This window comes from Tachypleus tridentatus, chromosome 7 (assembly GCF_004210375.1).
Source record: "Tachypleus tridentatus isolate NWPU-2018 chromosome 7, ASM421037v1, whole genome shotgun sequence".
Classification (NCBI taxonomy): Eukaryota; Metazoa; Arthropoda; class Merostomata; order Xiphosura; family Limulidae; genus Tachypleus; species Tachypleus tridentatus.
The window spans coordinates 108,987,354-109,007,980 of record NC_134831.1 but is presented as its reverse complement, the minus strand read 5'-3'; the positions used below and the strand labels follow the sequence as shown (position 1 = coordinate 109,007,980).

The following is a 20,627-nucleotide window of genomic DNA, read 5'->3' as shown; positions in this document are numbered from 1 at the left end:
TATCTGTTTCCAAACATCATGAATTGTACCAAGAATATACTGAGTAAGCCACTAAGACTGGCAAGCTACTTTGTTTCTCAATAATGTTAAACATTTCACAGAAGCCAGATGTGAAGTAACATTACTAATAGTGGATACTACACAAGATAAATAAACAGATAGTGACCACACTCACACACACAACATAAACAATAAGTTGTGACCACACTCACACACACAACATAAACAACAAGTTGTGACTACACACAAGTTTAAATAACATTCTCTATATTACAGCAGGACTGCAGTTTCCTACCTCATGTTTTATGGTTTCACTTGCAACTTGGCTCATGATTTGAAGGGCAGCAACTGTATCTTCATAATCAGAAGAATTGTCCTGTAAATGGTTCAAGTACTCTTGCAGCAGAAGACAGTATTGTGAAATACGCTGGACAGGTTTGAGCATGTAATTATACAATGACAAGTTTTGGCAGCAAGGGCTCATCTAAAAATGAGATTCTACATGTAAGTTACTGACTAAAGTATCAAAAAACCTGTCTTCTTGTCCTACAAAAGTTAAGATTCTACATGTAAGTTACTGACTAACATATCACAAGACCAGTTTTCTTGTCCTACAAGGTTAATGAAACTGAATTAATTATAACATTATAGGAAACTGGATTAATCATAATGTTATAGAAGACTGGATTAATCATAACACTCGAGGAAACTAGAAAAGCAAAGAAATCACAAAAGTAATTGAAATCTGATTTACTTTTAAATGATTTCACTGCAAGAAAACAAATCTTTAATTAATTATTTTATCTTGATAAGATTGTCTCACACTAACTTATGGTTGCCCTTCTCAACTGGTTCTTATGAAACTCACTTATTATACAAATTCAATAACACTGATTTCCTGGTATGATAAGCAAGGACTTATCTCAAAACTCAGAATTGTTTTTTTTATTTATTTTACTCCGGTGTATTTGTTTTATTACTACTTACTCTTTTCATTTGTTTTATATTTGTTCACAGAACATTTATTGTTCACTTTATGTTTAGTATTTTCATAAATTGTCTTTACCGTGTTACTTTACTGGTTTCACTTTCTTGTATTGTCTTCTGTTGCCACTTAAGGATTTTATTTTTATGTTTGAAAGGGGTTGTCATATGGTCATGACATGTGGTCAGCTTCTGGTCAGTTACCCCTTTCTTTCTTTGTGAACATGACGATGACCAAAGAAGGTCGAAACGTTGTTCGCTCTTCTATGTAAAATATTTTCTCAAATCAAACGAGCCGTTTTTGCATATATATTTCTCTACAAGTGGGTTTTCTTGACATCATCTGAGTGGTAGAATATGTTATCATTGAAACCACTGGAATGTTCTTACAACCAATTCTTCATTGCCAAAGAAAAAAACTGGTAAGATGGTCAAAAGTAGACAAATCAAGTGTTTTAATCTATACAGAAGACTATGCATGATTCTACATATTAACTCACCCATATTACAAATATTAAGTAACAACTGTTATATTTTTATTAACCATTATATTCTTTGTTTCACTCACCTCAAATTCCTTCACCACATAATCAAAAACGGGATATTTTATTCGGCACACATCGATCAAAGTTGTTGTATAATCCAAATCTCTGAAGTATGATGTGAAGAGCTTTAGAAATGGTCCAAGGGTAACAAAAATATCACATATCCTTCCATTCTCAGGCCTGTGAATAAGAATTAGAAAATATAAGAAAGCCATTCTATCTTCCTCTTTTAGTACACAAGACCAGAATGTGTGGCAAAGGTGATAAAGAAATTACAAAAAAATGATAAAGAATTTATGACTATTTTGTCATGAAGTGTGTGATGAGTGGAAAAATCAAGTAATCTGACCATACAGAGAGAAGTGTGTAAAGATAAAGAATTGATGACTATTTTGTCATGAAGTGTGTGATGAGTGGAAGAATTAAGTAATCTGACCATACAGAGAGAAGTGTGTAAAGATAAAGAATTGATGACTATTTTGTCATGAAGTGTGTGATGAGTGGAAGAATCAAGTAATCTGACCATACAGAAAGAAGTGTGTTATGATAAAGAATTGATGACTATTTTGTCATGAAGTGTGTGATGAGTGGAAGAATCAAGTAATCTGACCATACAGAGAGGTGTGTTATGATAAAGAATTGATGACTATTTTGTCATGAAGTATGTGATGAGTGGAAGAATCAAGTAATCTGACCATACAGAGAGAAGTGTGTTATGATAAAGAATTGATGACTATTTTGTCATGAAGTGTGTGATGAGTGGAAGAATCAAGTAATCTGACCATACAGAGAGAAGTGTGTTATGATAAAGAATTGATGACTATTTTGTCATGAAGTGTGTGATGAGTGGAAGAATCGAGTAATCTGACCATACAGAGAGAAGTGTGTAAAGATAAAGAATTGATGACTATTTTGTCATGAAGTGTGTGGTAAGTGGAAGAATCAAGTAATCTGACCATACAGAGAGAAGTGTGTAAAGATAAAGAATTGATGACTATTTTGTCATGAAGTGTGTGGTGAGTGGAAGAATCAAGTAATCTGACCATACAGAGAGAAGTGTGTTATGATAAAGAATTGATGACTATTTTGTCATGAAGTGTGTGATGAGTGGAAGAATCAAGTATTCTGACCATACAGAGAGAAGTGTGTAAAGATAAAGAATTGATGACTATTTTGTCATGAAGTGTGTGGTGAGTGGAAGAATCAAGTAATCTGACTATACAGAGAGAAGTGTGTAAAGATAAAGAATTGATGACTATTTTGTCATGAAGTGTGTGATGAGTGGAAGAATCAAGTAATCTGACCATACAGAGAGAAGTGTGTAAAGATAAAGAATTGATGACTATTTTGTCATGAAGTGTGTGATGAGTAAAAGAATCAAGTAATCTGACCATACAGAGAGGTGTGTAAAGATAAAGAATTGATGACTATTTTGTCATGAAGTGTGTGATGAGTGGAAGAATCAAGTAATCTGACCATACAGAGAGAAGTGTGTAAAGATAAAGAATTGATGACTATTTTGTCATGAAGTGTGTGGTGAGTGGAAGAATCAAGTAATCTGACCATACAGAGAGAAGTGTGTAAAGATAAAGAATTGATGACTATTTTGTCATGAAGTGTGTGGTGAGTGGAAGAATCAAGTAATCTGACCATACAAAGAGACGTATGTAAAGATAAAGAATTGATGACAATTTTGTCATGAAGTGTGTGGTGAGTGGAAGAATCAAGTAATCTGACCATACAGAGAGAAGTGTGTAAAGATAAAGAATTGATGACTATTTTGTCATGAAGTGTGTGATGAGTGGAAGAATCAAGTAATCTGACCATACAGAGAGAAGTGTGTAAAGATAAAGAATTGATGACTATTTTGTCATGAAGTGTGTGATGAGTAAAAGAATCAAGTAATCTGACCATACAGAGAGGTGTGTAAAGATAAAGAATTGATGACTATTTTGTCATGAAGTGTGTGATGAGTGGAAGAATCAAGTAATCTGACCATACAGAGAGAAGTGTGTAAAGATAAAGAATTGATGACTATTTTGTCATGAAGTGTGTGGTGAGTGGAAGAATCAAGTAATCTGACCATACAGAGAGAAGTGTGTAAAGATAAAGAATTGATGACTATTTTGTCATGAAGTGTGTGGTGAGTGGAAGAATCAAGTAATCTGACCATACAAAGAGACGTATGTAAAGATAAAGAATTGATGACTATTTTGTCATGAAGTGTGTGATGAGTGGAAAAATCTAGTAATCTGACCATACAGAGAGAAGTGTGTAAAGATAAAAAAGTTAGAAAATATGGGACAAAGATGAAAGACTTGTTAGAAATACAGAGTTCATTAGTATTAAAACATGATTTCATATCTAGAACTATCTACTATGGTTTTTCATATGATTGGATATAAAAAAAAATATTGAAATACTATTACGTGTTTCACACGTCCAAGCAATCTTTAATCAAGATTACAAGAAGGGAGAATACTGACCACTGAACTTTAAGATCAAACAATTTCATGGAGGTGAATTTTTGTAAGCATGTTGTAAATATGAAAATCAGAGAAGTCAGATGTAATATTTAAAACATAGAAACACTCATTTTTATTCTAATAGTTCATGTGACAATATTTGAGTATCTAGACTTCCATTACAAACATGTCTAATCATTTGGATATCATGAGGAGGGAAGTGGAAATCACAGGAACAGAAGTTCATATTACACAAAGAGAAGTATAGATCATAAAGAAGGAAAAGGAAATCACATGAATGGAAGTATAGGTCACAGGAAAAGAAGTGGAGATCATGAAGAGATAGGAAGTATAGGTCACAGGAAAAGAAGTGGAGATCATGAAGAGATAGGAAGTATAGGTCACAGGAAAAGAAGTGGAGATCATGAAGAGATAGGAAGTATAGGTCACAGGAAAAGATGTGGAGAACATGAAGAGATAGGAAGTATAGGTCACAGGAAAAGAAGTGGAGATCATGAAGAGATAGGAAGTATAGGTCACAGGAAAAGAAGTGGAGATCATGAAGAGATAGGAAGTATAGGTCACAGGAAAAGAAGTGGAGATCATGAAGAGGTAGGAAGTATAGGTCACAGGAAAAGAAGTGGAGATCATGAAGAGGTAGGAAGTATAGGTCACAGGAAAAGATGTGGAGAACATGAAGAGATAATGAATGCTTCTTATAATGTCCTAACAGTACTTACTATACCTAACCTCTTTTATATCACAACTATCTATATTATAATGTCCTAACAGTACTTACTATACCTAACCTCTTTTATATCACAACTATCTATATTATAATGTTCTAACAGTACTTACTATACCTAACCTCTTTTATATCACAACTATTTATATTATAATGTTCTAACAGTACTTACTATACCTAACCTCTTTTATATCACAACTATCTATATTATAATGTCCTAACAGTACTTACTATACCTAACCTCTTTTATATCACAAAATCTATATTATAATGTCCTAACAATACTTACTATACCTAACCTCTTTTATATCACAACTATCTCTATTATAATGTCCTAACAGTACTTACTATACCTAACCTCCTTTATATCACAACTATTTATATTATAATGTCCTAACAGTACTTACTATACCTAACCTCTTTTATATCACAACTATTTATATTATAATGTCCTAACAATACTTACTATACCTAACCTCTTTTATATCACAACTATTTATATTATAATGTCCAAACAGTACTTACTATACCTAACCTCTTTTATATCACAAAATCTATATTATAGTGTTCTAACAGTACTTACTATACCTAACCTCTTTTATATCACAACTATCTATATTATAATGTCCTAACAGTAGTTACTATACCTAACCTCTTTTATATCACAACTATCTATATTATAATGTCCAAACAGTACTTACTATACCTAACCTCTTTTATATCACAACTATCTATATTATAATGTCCTAACAATACTTACTATACCTAACCTCTTTTATATCACAACTATCTATATTATAATGTCCTAACAGTACTTACTATACCTAACCTCTTTTATATCACAACTATCTATATTATAATGTCCTAACAATACTTACTATACCTAACCTCTTTTATATCACAAAATCTATATTATAGTGTTCTAACAGTACTTACTATACCTAACCTCTTTTATATCACAACTATCTATATTATAGTGTCCTAACAGTACTTACTATACCTAACCTCTTTTATATCACAACAATCTTTCATCTTTCCTCAATAGAATGTTGTTACACCAAGAAACAAAATACAATATCACTGAAATGTTGTTACAACCAGTAATAGAATATGATATGTGATAATCTTTCTGTGCCAAAGAAGCTGGAGTCCACATCTTATAATTACTTCACTGTATAAGTAATGTATGATAGTCTACATCTTATAATTACTTCACTGTATAAGTAATGTATGATAGAGTCTACATCTTATAATTACTTCACTGTATAAGTAATGTGTGATAGAGTCTACATCTTATAATTACTTCACTGTATAAGTAATGTATGATAGTCTACACCTTATAATTACTTCACTGTATAAGTAATGTATGATAGAGTCTACATCTTATAATTACTTCACTGTATAAGTAATGTATGACAGAGTCTACATCTTATAATTACTTCACTGTATAAGTAATGTATGATATTAATATTTAGATACCTCCTTAATCTTTATACATACCAGGCATTTTGTCTACTACACCAGACATCTCCTTCCCTGAAAAGTCATGTGAAAATTACCAGAAAAAGCAGTTTTATAGCTCTTGATATCTTTATGTTGCTTATTGTTGTTAAAGCTCTTGATATCTTTGTGTTGCTTATTGTTGTTAAAGCTCTTGATATCTTTGTGTTGCTTATTGTTGTTAAAGCTCTTGATATCTTTGTGTTGCTTATTGTTGTTAAAGCTCTTGATATCTTTGTCTTGCTTATTGTTGTTAAAGCTCTTGATATCTTTATGTTGCTTATTGTTGTTAAAGCTCTTGATATCTTTGTCTTGCTTATTGTTGTTAAAGCTCTTGATATCTTTGTGTTGCTTATTGTTGTTAAAATTACACTTTAAAATCAATTTTTGTTAGTCATGGTAAGTTCTTTAATGTTGTGATGACTGTGTCTTTTAGGTATGTTGCAAGATTTTACTCTCTGTTCATCATTCTAACCAGCAAGTATAAATGCTTCACATCATAAATAAAAAGTTTTTATGATCTATGAATGTAGTACTAGTCTCATTAACATCACAGTCTGAAAATGTTTCAGACAAGTGATTCTCAACCTAATGTCACTTTAAGCTAACTCACCACAGTCTGATAATGTTTTAGACAAGTGATTCTCAACATAATGTCACTTTAACCTAACTCACCAGTCTGATAATGTTTTAGACAAGTGATTCTCAACCTAATGTCACTTTAACCTAACTCACCAGTCTGATAATGTTTTAGACAAGTGATTCTCAACCTAATGTCACTTTAACCTAACTCACCAGTCTGATAATGTTTTAGACAAGTGATTCTCAACCTAATGTCACTTTAACCTAACTCACCAGTCTGATAATATTTTAGACAAGTGATTCTCAACCTAATGTCAATTTTTCCCAACTGTAAACATTTTCTATCTCCTCCCCCTTCTCCAAAATACATATTTGCCCCTGATTGGTCCTCTACTTAACTGAAGAAATAACAGATAATAATAAACAGTTAATTTATAACACTGAAACAGAGATACCTACCAAAGGTTTCAGTAACTGGTTAAAAATAACTGATGAGCAAGAAAAGGGAAGGTTAAAGAGTATGGGAGAAAAATTAAAGGTAAAGAGTGCAGCAAAAACGTCTGTATTAGGATAAAGAACACAATAACTTCAGGACTATGAAGTCTGATGTCCAAGTTATAACTCTCGAAAAGTAAGTTATAGATGAATATAAAATATGCTCTTAAAGCTTAATTTAAAGCCTGAAATTTCAGGTATATTCAGTGACTACAGATTCAACTCACCAATGTTCTATTCGTTCCTCAAGTTCTCTGAGTAGCTTCTCATTCAGATTCTGCAGTTGAGGAAAATACTTTAGAATTTCATTAAGACTTACTTCTGGAATGAGTGACATACCCCGTTCTTTTCCTGCTTCTTCTACAACCCTTCGAAAAACCTGAGTTCAAAATATACACATTACAAGTACAGAAAATGTATAATTATGGTTATTCTATGACAGTTAGATACTTCTAACCAGTGGTCCATTGTGAAACATGGTATTTCTAATAGTTGGTCTACAGTGACAATTAGATACTTCTAACCAGTGGTCCATTGTGAAACACGGTACTTCTAATAGTTGGTCTACAGTGACAATTAGATACTTCTAACCAGTGATCCATTGTGAAACACGGTACTTCTAATAGTTGGTCTACAGTGACAATTAGATACTTCTAACCAGTGGTCCATTGTGAAACATGGTACTTTTAATAGTTGGTCTACAGTGACAATTAGATACTTCTAACCAGTGGTCCATTGTGAAACACGGTACTTCTAATAGTTGGTCTACAGTGACAATTAGATACTTCTAACCAGTGGTCCATTGTGAAACACGGTACTTCTAATAGTTGGTCTACAGTGACAATTAGATACTTCTAACCAGTGGTCCATTGTGAAACACGGTACTTCTAATAGTTGGTCTACAGTGACAATTAGATACTTCTAACCAGTGGTCCATTGTGAAACACGGTACTTCTAACAGTTGGTCTACAGTGACAATTAGATACTTCTAACCAGTGGTCCATTGTGAAACACGGTACTTCTAACAGTTGGTCTACAGTGACAATTAGATACTTCTAACCAGTGGTCCATTGTGAAACACGGTACTTCTAATAGTTAGTCTTCTATGACAATTAGATACTTCTAACCAGTGGTCCATTGTGAAACACGGTATTTCTAATAGTTGGTCTACAGTGAAAATTAGATACTTCTAACCAGTGGTCCATTGTGAAACACGGTACTTCTAATAGTCTTCTGTGGCAATTGAATACTTCTAACAGCTGGTCCCTGTGACAACATAATACTTTAACAATTGTCTCACTGTGACAATCATATACTTCTAACAGTTGGCCTATTGTGAAACATGGTACTTCTAATAATTGGTCTACAGTGACAATTAGATACTTCTAACAGTTGAAGTTGTGAAAACACAGTTCTTCTAAAGGCTGGTTTACTGTTAAAAACAAAGTATTTTCAATTATATTTTGTTAAATTATATCCATCATACAATCTATATGTGGTTTCTCATTATCATGTTACTCTGTTAAAGACCATTAGATGTTAACATTTTTTAACACTGAAAATGTATTTCTGATGGGTACTTTCCACCACTCACACATAGCTATCTCAGCCTTTGTTTGCCCTCTAGGCATTGGATAATGTATAAGCAGCACACCAGTATTTTATACCCCAATATTATTTTGGTCACTCAAGCAACATATTCTGATCATGTGACCACTATCCACCAGTCCAATTATATTTTCTATACTAGCATAGGTAACTCCTTCTGCCACTGCAGCACAATACTCACTCTTAAGAATTGGCATATACAAACCCAAAAACACTGACAAATTAGTGAGAAGAAAGGGTGGGATGTAGGTGAGTACCAATCAGATATACATTTTCAGTGTTAGAAATTATTTTTATTTCCAAAACTGTAATACTCCCACTCCCTCATAGCTAGAAACCCACATTTGAAAGGTGGAGGGGATGATGAAAGTGCAAAAACAAGTAACTAAGAGTTAAACAAATACTATGTAGAAAAAAGGAGATATAATGCTACTTCTGGAACAATAAAGACAACACAGGGTGGAAATTAAAAGAATGCATGGCTAGGACCATATACAAATAGCCAAAGTGCACACCATGTGGGCAGAAGATATCCAAGAGAATTAACTTGGACACAATGTATTATACCAAGAATGGTCCAAGGATAAAAACAACATGGGACTGGTCTTGCAAAAGTTTGCAAAATCAACAAATGTGGTCAACCTTATCATAAACATTCAGGAAAAGTGCCTCACATTTAAGAAAAGATAGTCAAGTGAGATCTACCCACGCAAAAACATCTAGTGGAAGCAACTTGGCATACCTCTGATTATGTTAAGTGCAATCCATCTGGGCAAAATCATCTACAGAAAGTGCCTTCCATAACATACAGTACCATAATGCACAGCATAATGATGATAGCTCTCTTCCTATTGAGTGAGTACATATGACTATGAGATTTTGTAATTAGACAAAACCCATTTGTGAGGAAGCCTCCACAGTCCACCACTCCAGTTACTGGGAACTGGAAATGGCAAGGAACCCCCAAGATACACCATAAAAAAAGATGGGGAAAAGTGTTGGAAGGTTCAAAGAAATGATCCACCAGAAACAGTGCAGTGGGTATCTGCATATCCTGAGAAACATCACCAGATATGCATTGCGTGATCTTAAAAAAACACTCCATTTTCCACAGCGAGTGTTAGAAAGAAGTAAAGGCTCATATAAATTGCCACCAGATGGGATCTGGAAATGAAAAGAAACATAGAAGGATACACAAGTGAAACCAAACTGTCAACTTACCCCAATTAAAGGTAAACACATCTAGAGAATTCCCACATGTGGAAGACAATACTTGACCAATTAGGATATAGCAATATCATGCAAATAATATGCAACAAACATATTGGGAGTTATCCATATTCCTGCATGTACAATCTCCTCAAAAGGACAGTGGATCGTAACAATTAAAGACAAAGTAATATGGTACATCTATTGTGATGACAGGGCCCCAGAGCCTGTTTTTTCATACCAAGAAGTCAAAATGAAAAAGCTGGGCCCAACCAAGATGGGAATTAAAAAGGATCTCCTAAATGAAGGAGGTACTGAGTGGGAGTGAAAAGGGACTTCTCCACCTTAATGACAAATCCCACCAAAACAGACTCACAAACAAGGAAGCATGTGTGACCAGCAAATTGGGTTAAAGAGGAAATGAGCAGGAAACAGTTACCTATGTAATCATGAATACAAAACTCATAAAAAAAAATCAAATCAGGAAAAATCAAGCCTAAATTGTTCTGTTCCTTAAGATAAACTACATCAAAAGTGTGGTACAAGGAGAAAGGAAAACAACAAGGAAAAGCATCCAACCTCCACCAAATTAACACTTCAATCTCCTCGGCCAACATCAGCAACTTGATGCACTGCAGACTAGTGAAATGTTTTTCATCTTTGTTAGTGGGAACTTCTTTATGCCACAACAAAATTCAATATCAAATTCCACATGAACTTTAGAAAGAAAAAAAAAGAAACAAACAAGTAATCCAACCAAATGTGAAAACAAGCAAGAAAATAAATAAAAATAAAATTCACTTTAAAAATAACTGATAAGCATCTGAACACTGTAGTGTCAACTGAGGAAGTGTTCATTGTGTTACAATGGTAGATGAAGCTACTTGTGCCAGTATAGAAGGCACAACGGGATTTGTGGAGACTGGTCACATGATAAAAATAAGTTGTTGCAATGACAAAAAAGAAAGATATAGAAGACTAGTGCACTGTTCATAAGATTTACCAATGTCTAGAGGAGAAATCAAGGTCGATAGAACTATGTAGGAAAGGATGTGATACCACTTTGGAAACAATAAATTATATACTACACTTGAAATTGGTAATCTTTAACTATACATTAAGCACTATTTTACACTGTTAAGCACCATTACAAACAACAAAACATACATTAAACATGGAATTGATAGCCTCCAAGTCTCCAATAAACATCAGGTAGCATTTTTAAAGATACATACCTTACAATAACTACTGCTCTAAAGGACATCCAAGTAATAATAACTACTGTTTTAAAGGAAATCAACCAAACAATAACTTCTGTTATGAAGGAGATCTACCAAACAATAACTACTGCTATGAAGGAGATCTACCAAACAATAACTACTGTTATGAAGGAGATCTACCAAACAATAACTACTGCTCTAAAGGACATCCAAGTAATAATAACTACTGTTTTAAAGGAAATCAACCAAACAATAACTTCTGTTATGAAGGAGATCTACCAAACAATAACAACTGCTATGAAGGAGATCTACCAAACAATAATTACTGTTATGAAGGAGATCAACCAAACAAGAACTACTGTTATGAAGGAGATCTACCAAACAATAACTACTGCTGTGAAGGAGATCTACCAAACAATAACTACTGCTGTGAAGGAGATCTACCAAACAATAACTACTGCTGTGAAAGAGATCTACCAAACAATAACTACTGCTATGAAGGAGATTTACCAAACAATAACTACTGTTATGAAGGAGATCTACCAAACAATAACTACTGCTATGAAGGAGGTCTACCAAACAATAACTACTGTTATGAAGGAGATCTACCAAACAATAACTACTGTTATGAAGGAGATCTACCAAACAATAACTACTGCTATGAAGGAGATCTACTAATCAATAATTATGAAGAAGACGTATCTTCATTAAAGTATGCACTTCAAAAGTTAATTACATAATCTTTATGTGAACACTTTGTAAAGTGTCAAACTAAATAATAACACTGAACAAATGTTGCTATTTTCTTGTTCCAGGAAGCTATTTTTATTCCTTTTTACAAAATCCTTTTATCTGTTACTTGGTTTCGAATCCATAGTATTAAATATCTAACAGTCTTCCTTTAGGGTTTATGAGTAGAAATAGCTATACTAACCTCATTTAATAGTCTAAGGTTGTCAACAAATGCTTCTTCAGAGACCATGATTTTCTGGGCAATACAGAAAACTTTACTTTTCTTCTTTTCTTCAGTATCAATACTTGGAGATAGTGACAATATTTCATTACCACTTTCTTCTGAAGAATCATCCTCTTGCCAGATACTGGACTTTAACCCAGAGGATTTTTGTTTTGCTTCTCTCATCTCTACATCACAACTAGGAAGCTCTGGTGTATTTTTTATTGTAGGTTTGTTGTCTTGCTGGTATGTAAATTTGTCTTTTCTTCTTTCTCCACACACATTTTTATATTTTCCTACTCCCTTCTGTACTTTCTGTGCATGTTCCTCCAGAATAAGTTTCAGTTTCTTTTTGAAATCTTCATCAAGCTTATTTGAATCACTTAAGTCCTTCTGTTCAACTTTCCTTTTGTTTATTGATTTTTCCTTACAATCAGGGTAAGGATACAACAGGTCATCAGTTTTAGCATCTTGACCTTTAGTTTCTGACACAGCAGGAAACAACTGTGATGCACTGTGCTGTTTGTGAGCAAAACTTGAAGTGCATTTAATGTCAGAGATGCACGAGGTATTATTAACACCATCTCCAGAATCTTCACAAAATATATTTTCATCCCCTTTGGCACATTCTGGAAAACAACTCTCATCACACAATTTTTTTTCTGAATCTTCTTCTACAAGATGTGACCCAGTTCTCTCAGCATTTGGACTTTGTAATTTTGATTTTTTTCTGTGAATGGACTCCTTACCAGCAGGTATTTGAATTTTATCATCTCCTGTAATGGATTCCTTACCAGCACGTACTTGAATATTATCTCCTGTTTCTTCAAATTGTTGACAATTTTTACTATTCATGTTTTTTCTTGTATCACATGAACTGTCAGTAAGTTTGAGTTTCTCTAAATGAAGTTCACACATGTTACGCTCTGTTAACAGCTCTTCTGATTGTTCTGCTGATATAAGATTGGACTCGGAAAGCTTTGTTTTCTCTTCTTCCTGGTTTTCTTCTGAAGCATACTGTGTAATTGGTAGTTCCCCAGATGCTGCTATTCCTGCATGCTCTCTGACACCCACTTCTTTCAACCCTGATGAGTACTTGTCACCAGTTTGAGTTGGGTCAATGTTTTGACCATTTTCATCTTGAGAAAGGGGTAGTTTGGGCTGATAACGAGGTGGAGGTGGAGGAGGACGCAGAACACCAAACTTAATTTTTGGATATTCATCAGGTTTCTTACCAGCTTCTACGTTAGAGTAGAATTTCACTGATGATGATCCTTTCTGAACTTGGGTATACAGTGACTTAAAATCATTTACAGATGTTTTCTCTTCACTACCACTATGTTTTTTAATATCATGTTTATCAAATGATTTGCTTCTAGTAACTTTTGCTTCATCTCTTTTCCACACTTCTTTCGAAATTTCTACTGTTTTTGACCGTTGTCGTTTTGTTCGAGGTGGTGGTTTTGGCTGTCTTCCTGTTTTAAAAACAGTGGAAGAAAAGGATTTTGTTTCCTGAAATAGATTTTGTTCCATGGACTTTGGGGATATAGATCTAGATATCTGGGAACTTGGACTGATTTTGTTTTTAATATAACTATAATCAGGAGGAGGTGGTCTTTGAGGTTTAGAACATTTTGAAACACTCATACTTGTTGTTAAAGCATTTTCAACTTTATTTTTGTTTTCTGATGAAGTTTTTAAATCAATCTCTTTGCTCACAGTATATGATAAAATATCACCAATCTCTTTGTCCTCTTTCTCCTCCATGTCTACTTCTTTTCTTTCTTCTGTTGAAGAATTTGAGGTTTCATTTCTACCAAAATCATGTGACAATACTTCTTTTCCTTCATCAATTGGGAATGATTCAACATCAGGATAACTGGTGACTTCATCTTCTATTTTTACATTTCTCTGAATATTTTCACTTTCAACTGATAACAATTTAACATCTACTTTTGGTTTCATGGTTAGGGAACCATCTTGACTCTGTTGTGACTCATTTTCCTCATACTGAACAGCTGCATCCTTTTGTTTTATTTTTGGTGGAGGTGGGCGTTGAGGGGGTGTTTTCTTCTTTGATGATGAGTGAGAAAATGCTGAAGGCTTTAAAAGTGAAGTTGAAAACTTCTGAAACTTTTCCAAGTAAGGAGATTTAAAAGAAAATGGCCAAATTACTGTATGAGGCTGTTCTTTTTCATTTGTAGTTTCATAAGTTTTCCACTTTACTTCTTCCTCAAAACTGACTGACTTTTGTTTCTCTTCCAAAACTTCCTTGTGAGCCAACTTTGGAGATGAATCAATAGAAGGAAGAGACTCCTTGCAATTTTCAACTAAGTTCCTGTTTTCACTGTTAATAGGTTCATCATAACTTGTAGCTTCAGATAAATGATTTATAGCCCCTGAAGGAGTACTCACTTCAGCCTGAGCAGTGATATATTCATCTAGATTAACTTGTGGACTAAAGCGTCGCAGAGGTCGGACAGGTTTAACATCTGACAAGATCAAACTTCCTGGGTCTTCACTATCCTTCGTGCTTATGGGACTTGGTGTTCTTTCAGTATTAAATAAAGGGCTAGTTGATCTCTCTGGTTTACTAAAATGACTCATAGATCTTTCCATGTTACTGATGAAACTAACTGGTTTTCTAGTTTTAAGTTCTGGACTTATTGGTCTTGCTACTTTATCAACTGGACTTGTAGATCTTGTTGTTCTGTTAGGCTGGATTTTACCTTTAACTTCAACAGAACTCTGACCATACCGACTAGCTTTAGGTCTCTTTGAACGTGGTGGAACACCAGGTTTAGAAGATTTAGGGAGAAAATATGTTCTTCTTATCCATTGATCATGTTGAATATGTTTTAGCTCTTCACTTAATTCTTTTTCAACTAGGTTCTCATGAAGCATGATATATTTCCAATTAATAGCTTCTTCTTCTGTCAATTTATCTTCTTCTGTTAACTCCTCCATAACAATGGTGTCTTTATCATCTCTAGCTCCTTTATCTTCTTCCGTTAACTCCTCCATAACAATGGTGTCTTTATCATCTCTAGCTCCTTTATCTTCTTCTGTTAACTCCTCCATAACTATGGCATCTTTATCATCTCTAGCTCCTTTATCTTCTTCTGTTAACTCCTCCATAACTATGGTGTCTTTATCATCTCTAGCTCCTTTATCTTCTTCCGTTAACTCCTCCATAACAATGGTGTCTTTATCATCTCTAGCTCCTTTATCTTCTTCTGTTAACTCCTCCATAACTATGGCATCTTTATCATCTCTAGCTCCTTTATCTTCTTCTGTTAACTCCTCCATAACTATGGTGTCTTTATCATCTCTAGCTCCTTTATCTTCTTCTGTTAACTCCTCCATAACTATGGTGTCTTTATCATCTCTAGCTCCTTTATCTTCTTTTGTTAACTCCTCCATAACTATGGTGTCTTTATCATCTCTAGCTCCTTTATCTTCTTTTGTTAACTCCTCCATAACTATAGTGTCTTTATCATCTCTAGCTCTTTTATCTTCTGTTAACTCCTCCATAACTGTGGTGTCTTTTTCATCTCTAGCTCCTTTATCTTCTTCTGTTAACTCCTCCATAACTGTGGTGTCTTTATCATCTCTAGCTCTGTTAACTTAACTATGGTATCTTTATCATCTCTAGCTCCTTTATCTTCTTCCGTTAACTCCTCCATAACTATGGAGTCTTTTTCATCTCTAGCTCTTTTATCTTCTGTTAAATCCTCCATAACTGTGGTGTCTTTATCATCTCTAGCTCCTTTATCTTCTTCTGTTAACTCCTCCATAACTATGGTTTCTTTCACACCTTTAGTTTCTTTTCCTTCTTCTGTTAGCTTCTTTGTAACTGTGGTTTCTTTAACACCTCTAGCTTCTTTTTTGTCTTCTGCTGACTCCTCCATAACCATGGTTTCTTCCACATCCTTAGCTTCGTTTTCTTCTATTTCCTTCACAACTACTGTTTCTATCCCCTCCTGAGCTAGTTTTTTTTCATCTGTTGATATAATAAGCTCCTTCTTAATATTATCTGGTCTTACATTGTCTTGAAAATTATTAGTAGTGATATACTTTTCTAATAATGCATTATCTTTTATTTCTTCACTTACATGTTCTATATCAAGACCATTCTTTTCATCACTGGCTGATTCAGACAGAAATGGATATTTTTCAACTGTTTCTTTATTTTCAGACTTTTCCAATTTTTCTATAACTTCATAAAACTTTGAATAACTCATATCAAAATATGATGAATCTCTTTCTTCAGAAGTCATCTGTGCAGATGAAGAAAGAAGTCTAGGTCTAGAAGAATCTTCAGATCCTTCATTATGAGATTGTGAATCCATCTCTACTGCATCTTTCAATGAAATTGACTTTTCTGGTTTCCTTTGGGTTTTCTTTTGAGCTTTCTTTTTTGGAAATGTAAGTTCCATTTTTGAGTGACCTTCCTTTGTCTTCCAAGGTTTTAACCAATTGCCCATTTTAATAAAATGTTCCGAAACATTCAAGTTTTTTTTCAAACATGAATCTGATGAAGTCTTTGGTAATGTACTCAATGTTTCATTTGCTGTCCTTACACCCTGTTTATGTGGTTCTGTTCCTAAAAATACATCATCTGTTTGTGAAGATTTTCTTTTAAATAATGGCTTAAAGAATTTTTCTTTAAAGCTAGTTCTGATTGAAAGCTTCGTTAAAATAATACTTGAAGGTGTCATCACTGGGGTTTTAGTTTCATGTGTTACTTCTTTATTTGAAGCTGTTTGTAGAATGTGAGATGGTTCTGTCACTTGGGCTTTAGTTTCATGTGTTACTTCTTTATCTGAAGCTGTTTGTAGAATTTGACAGGGTTCTGTCACTTGGGCTTTAGTTTCATGTGTTACTTCTTTATCTGAAGCTGGTTGTAAAATGTCAGATGGTTCTGTCACTTGGGCTTTAGTTTCATGTGTTACTTCTTTATCTGAAGCTGTTTGTAGAATGTCAGATGGTTCTGTCACTTGGGCTTTAGTTTCATGTGTTACTTCTTTATCTGAAGCTGTTTGTAGAATGTCAGATGGTTCTGTCACTTGGGCTTTAGTTTCATGTGTTACTTCTTTATCCGAAGCTGTTTGTAGAATATGAGAGAGTTCTGTCACTGAGGTTTTAGTTTCATGTGTTACTTCTTTATCTGAAGCTGTTTGTAAAATGTGAGAGGGTTCTGTCACTTGGGCTTTAGTTTCATGTGTTACTTCTTTATCTGAAGCTGTTTGCAGAATGTGAGAGGGTTCTGTCACTTGGGCTTTAGTTTCATGTGTTACTTCTTTATCTGAAGCTGTTTGTAGAATGTCAGAGGATTCTGTCACAGGGGTTTTAGTATAATGTGTTACTTCTTTATTTGAAGCTGTTTGCAGAATGTGAGAGGTTTCTATCACTTCTTTATCTGAAGATATTTTCTTGTCTGTATCATCACGTCCACTGTCTGATTCAATATTGTCCCACTTCCTAACCGTGATAAACTGATAAAGATCAATCTCACTTGATATTTCACTTCCACTGTCATCAATAAACCGAATCACTTCCTTACCAACAGGAATTTCTTCACCAAAACTTACTGGTCGAGGCCTTCGAATTCGTTTTTCCCGTAATCGTACTTCACTTTTAGCTGCTTCTTTTGATGTTGATGGTTTCTCTACAGCTTCATGTGAAGATTTTGTAAAAGGTAATTTATTCTGTTTATGATGAGAAGTCAGGTTTACAGCTTTTCTCTGTAATGCAAGAGCTAACCTTGAAAAGAATGCTCCATCTTTAGGCTTAGATTCTTCCTTTTTTCTTGAAGCACTCTTAGGAAGTCGTGCAGACAGACTACGGTAAATCTTTCTGTAGGGTGCTTCCCGAGATGAGGATGGTGCATGACTAGTTTCTTCACCTCCTTTCCTCAGATTCTTTACAGTTTTAGAATCTTCTTGTTCCTCCAGAGGTTCAATGACCTCAGACGGATCTTCTTCATGTGTTTCTGACTCCAACTGTTGATGGTTTGTGTCTGCTACATTGTTGGTAGCCATTCCCTGAGATGGACCAGTTCAGTGCTGTATCTGCTAAAAAATAAGGAATTATATGAGAATTGTAACAGCTAGAGAAAGTACAGTGACAGTCCAGATCAGGCATGAAGGCAGGGACAAAGATAATTATGGACAAACAGTAACAACTAGAGAAAGCACAGTGACAGTCTAGATCAGGCATGAAGGCAGGGACAAAGATAATTATGGACAAACAGTAACAACTAGAGAAAGTACAGTGACAGTCCAGATCAGGCCTGAAGGCAGGAACAAAGATAATTATGGACAAACAGTAACGACTAGAGAAAGCACAGTGACAGTCCAGATCAGGCCTGAAGGCAGGGACAAAGATAATTATGGACAAACAGTAACAACTAGAGAAAGTACAGTGACAGTCCATCTCAGGCCTGAAGGCAGGAACAAAGATAATTATGGACAAACAGTAACAACTAGAGAAAGCACAGTGACAGTTCAGATCAGGCCTGAAGGCAGGGACAAAGATAATTATGGACAAACAGTAACAACTAGAGAAAGTACAGTGACAGTCCATCTCAGGCCTGAAGGCAGGGACAAAGATAATTATGGAGAAACAGTAACAACTAGAGAAAGCACAGTGACAGTCTAGATCAGGCCTGAAGGCAGGGACAAAGATAATTATGGACAAACAGTAAAAACTAGAGAAAGCACAGTGACAGTCTAAATTAGGCCTGATGGCAGGGACAAAGATAATTATAGACAAACAGTAAAAACTAGAGAAAGTACAGTGACAGTCTAGGTCAGGCCTGAAGGCAGGGACAGAGGTAATTATGGACAAATAGTAAAAACTAGAGAAAGTACAGTGACAGTCTAGGACAGGCCTGAAAGCAGGGACAAAGATAATATTCATGATTGTACTACAGACTGTTGGTTTCACAAACATAACAATAGCTTCTAAAGTACATTACAACTAATATGTTAGTATGTAAAGTATGTCACATGCAATGTAAATAGTGCATTACAAGCTAGTAAAGACTATATAATATGGTCTAGAATGTCACATGCAGTGGGTGGAATGTTCTAAAACAGTTAATTTCTTACATTCTCTCACATTTTAGTGATTTTCTTTCAAAAACAGGAGTGTTAGAAATCAACTACAATAATTATTTTTTACATTTGCCCTGAAATGAAAATAAACTTAAAAACTGATCAATGACTTCCTCGCATGTTGTGACTCTAATAATTAAAGATGGACACCAACATAGCATGTTTCAATTATAACTGCATATATTTATCTCTTCTAAATAAAGAAAAACATTTTTAAAGAACATATACATAAAGGTGACATACACCAACACCTTGGTCTGATTCCAGCTACTCCATGATCTTCAATAAAGAATATCACACATTTCTATTAATTTACACTAATACAACTAGGAAAGCATAAATTTTCACCCTTAATCATATGCTACATAAAGAGTACATTAGACACTATGTAGAGTACATTAGAAATTTTAACTAGATTTGATTCTGGGTAAAGATTACATTACATGCTTCATAAGTGTATAATACTGGGTTTTATTGTGTGTGTTTCACTAGACTACTCTTTTTAAGCTGCTTTAACAATCATATGCTGTTGAAAATAAATAATTCTTGATAGTAAGATAAACACAAAACCTATGACAGTCATCCATTGTTGAAAATAAATACTTCCCAATATTAAGATAACCACAAAACCAATCACAATAATACATTGTTGAAAATAAACACTTCTTGATTCTAAGGTAAACACAAAACCTATGACAATCATACATTGTTCAAAATAAACAATTCTTGATATTAAGATAAACACTTACAAAACCTAAAACAATCACACATTGTTGAAAATAAACACTTCCTGATATAATATAAACACTAACAAAACCTATGACAGTCATACACTGTTGAAAATAAACACTTCTTGACACTTAAATAAACACTTATAAAACCTTTGACAATCATACATTGGTGAAAATAAACACTTCCTGATATTAAGCTAAACACTAACTAAACATACAACAATCAAACAATTCTTCATACCAAGATAAATACTCACTAAACCTAAAACAGTCATACATTGTTAAAAATACACACTTCTTGATACTTAAATAAAAACTTATAAAACTTATAACAATCATACATTGTTGAAAATAAACAATTCTTGATACTAAGATAAACACTTACAAAACCTATAACAATCATACATTGTTGAAAATATACACTTCTTGATTCTAAGATAAACATTTACAAAACGTATGACAATCAT

The 20,627-nt window shown here is 34.0% G+C and overlaps 1 protein-coding gene across 2 annotated transcripts in view; it reads right to left on the bottom strand.

The window, feature by feature from the left end:
- LOC143256375 (uncharacterized) overlaps positions 1 to 15,940 on the bottom strand; it is a 65,093-nt gene extending 49,153 nt beyond the window's left edge. For both annotated transcript variants that reach the window (XM_076513548.1, XM_076513549.1), the window contains exons 1-4: positions 12,288 to 15,940; positions 7,544 to 7,695; positions 1,553 to 1,709; positions 296 to 484 (exon numbers count right to left, since the gene is read on the bottom strand). In XM_076513548.1, coding sequence (XP_076369663.1) covers positions 296 to 484; positions 1,553 to 1,709; positions 7,544 to 7,695; positions 12,288 to 15,899 — 4,110 coding nt within the window. In that variant the 5' untranslated portion in view covers positions 15,900 to 15,940. The remainder of the gene's footprint in view (positions 1 to 295; positions 485 to 1,552; positions 1,710 to 7,543; positions 7,696 to 12,287) is intronic.
- Between the last annotated feature and the right edge of the window lie 4,687 nt (positions 15,941 to 20,627).